The following is a 2,500-nucleotide window of genomic DNA, read 5'->3' on the forward strand; positions in this document are numbered from 1 at the left end:
CGCCCGCGCCGGGACTTACGAAGCTGCCAGAGTCCCTCCCGCACCAGCAGGTCCTGAGGGAGGCTGGTCTCAACCTACCCCGGGACTTCCTCCTCGCCAGAGAACAGCACCTTCGGGACCAGCTGCGGGATCAGTTGCTCAAGGAACAGTTACTCCGCGTCCAACAAGCCCGAGACAACAGAATCGAGCACCCTCACACCTCACCCTTGACGTCTCCTATCCAGCGCACTCTCTCCCCCATCTCCCAGCCCGAAGAAGACAAGAAGGCCACTCCACCACCCACCAGTCCCGCGTCTCTCCCTCCACCAAACTTCCCCGGGTCTGGCATGCACCCACCACAGCTCCTGCCCCTCGGAGGCTATGCCATGCACCCACACGTCTCCTCGCCTCTCATGCACCACCCTCTCCTCGCACAAGGCCAAGTGCCACAGCTGGGCACGCCGCTGCCACCTGCACCAGGCCCTCGCGATTACCCTCTCTACCCTTGGCTGCTGAGTCGCCACGGCAGAATCTTCCCTCCAGGCTTCCCCGGTGGTAAGTCTTTCGTCCGTGTGTCTTCCTGTCTGAAGTGTGAGATCTTTCTAAAAATGTTTAGACATAGACTTCAAGTTTACATGTTGCAAGTTCCTATGTTAAACGTGTATGTGTGTATACATGTGTGTCTGTATGTAGGTGTGTGTATATATATATATATATATATATATATATATATATATATATATATATATATATATATATATATATATTTGTGTATATTTTGTATTTGTATATATTTATTTGTGTATATATATATATATATATATATATATATATATATATATATATATATATATTTTATATATATATATATATATATATATATATATATATATATATATATATATATATATATATATACATAAATTAATGCACACACACACAGATATATACACATACATATATATACGTATATATGTATGTATATATATGTAGAAATGATCAGTTTACTATGCAGTGCAAATTAAGAAAGAACAATTGAGTGAAAAGCAACTTTAAAAGCCAAACTAACGCGTCTGTGTTCGTTTTCCAGGCCACGATTTCCCAACATTTCTCCTGCCCTTCCGTAAGCCCAAGAGGATCCGGACGGCGTTCAGCCCGAGCCAGCTCCTCAAACTCGAGCAAGCCTTCGAGAAGAACCAGTACGTGGTGGGCGCCGAGAGGAAGCAACTCGCCCAAGCTCTCAACCTCTCTGAAACTCAGGTAATTATCAACATCCACAGTGTTGCAAACTGTAATCCACGCAGAGAATCATTGTGTGAAAATATTTCAATTCAAGAGAAAAATGTATTCATCATGATGGCCTTTGCTCGGCTTCTCAGCATCCGTGATCTCCGCTCGGGTCCCTCCCTCCTAATTTCATACCCGATCGCGCCCGCGTCCAACCCCCGTCCACGCCCTTAGCTCCGCCTATGTATTTAGCGGGTGATTTCCCTCTCCATCTCCCCTCCCAGTCTCCTCGCGTGGAATAACAAGCCTGATTGGCTCAATACATGCGTGGGAAAAGGTCTAGCGTCTGTGCGGCAATCTGATTTCTTTTGGTATTTATCATATTTCGAAAGACTTTAAGAAGAAAAAGAAAAAGTATGATTCTGATTCTTGAAAAGTCGCCTCGCCACGCGCTAGGAAAGAAATCGCTGCATGAACACGCATGCATCATAATGCCGTAGTATTATTGTATACGAAGCGAATGATCCTTGATCTATAAATCCTCGTATCATAAAGGCACAATCTGACGAAATCATCACAAGGGAAAATCACATTTCCTGACCTCACTCTTTCGGTAATAAAATCAAGTACCCTACGTCACCCTCCTATTTAGCCGTGGTTAGTGAGGCATAGCTTTATATGCCTTGCCTCGCGGGAGGGCGGCCTGCCTTCTCCTCTTGCACCCGCTTGCGATTCCGTTAACCTTCGTCAGTTTTGCACAATTATACGTTTGGACAGGGACGCTTGTGGCTAAATGCGACGGCCCTTTTTGTTGATGCTATTGGATACTATGTTCTTTTTTTTTCATTGTTGTTGTTTGTTGATCACCTTTCACACCGGAGGAAATGATTTTGTTCCTTGTCTTGTCTTCCTGGTGTCTATTTCGACCGGTCGGGAACCAAGACAACACCATTGTCAAAACCCCAGAAGCGATGCGCTCATATTCTCTTCTACGGACCTTAACTATTCGTAATTTATCAAGCCACCGAGTTGTATATGCATTCAAAGATCGGTTAAAAAGAAAGAAAAAAATCATTAATCCGAGTCTTATCATTTTGACGCTTAACGAGGTTCTCTTTCACGCCCGCCCCCCTGCCACCAGTAATCCGGCAGTTCATATTGCTAGGGAGCGGCGAGAAGCGGGTTATGTTCTCGGTATTAGGGGGGGGGGCGTAGTAGAAAGAGAAACATGGCTACATTTGGGCTCGAGTTTCGCTAAACAATCAGGATCTGTTACTACGGCACATTAACTCTT

The 2,500-nt window shown here is 44.9% G+C and overlaps 1 protein-coding gene across 1 annotated transcript in view; it reads left to right on the forward strand.

The window, feature by feature from the left end:
• The window catches only part of LOC122267169 (uncharacterized), a 4,735-nt gene that overhangs the window by 306 nt on the left and 1,929 nt on the right, over positions 1–2,500 (forward strand). Inside the window, exons 1-2 of the mRNA XM_043037175.2 lie at positions 1–534; positions 1,070–1,239. The exon at positions 1–534 is cut by the window's left edge and continues 306 nt beyond it. Coding sequence (XP_042893109.2) covers positions 1–534; positions 1,070–1,239 — 704 coding nt within the window. The remainder of the gene's footprint in view (positions 535–1,069; positions 1,240–2,500) is intronic.

The sequence above is a fragment of the Penaeus japonicus genome, unplaced genomic scaffold (assembly GCF_977035675.1).
Source record: "Penaeus japonicus unplaced genomic scaffold, GWHDUDI00000001_assembly GWHDUDI00000016, whole genome shotgun sequence".
Lineage (NCBI taxonomy): Eukaryota > Metazoa > Arthropoda > Malacostraca > Decapoda > Penaeidae > Penaeus > Penaeus japonicus.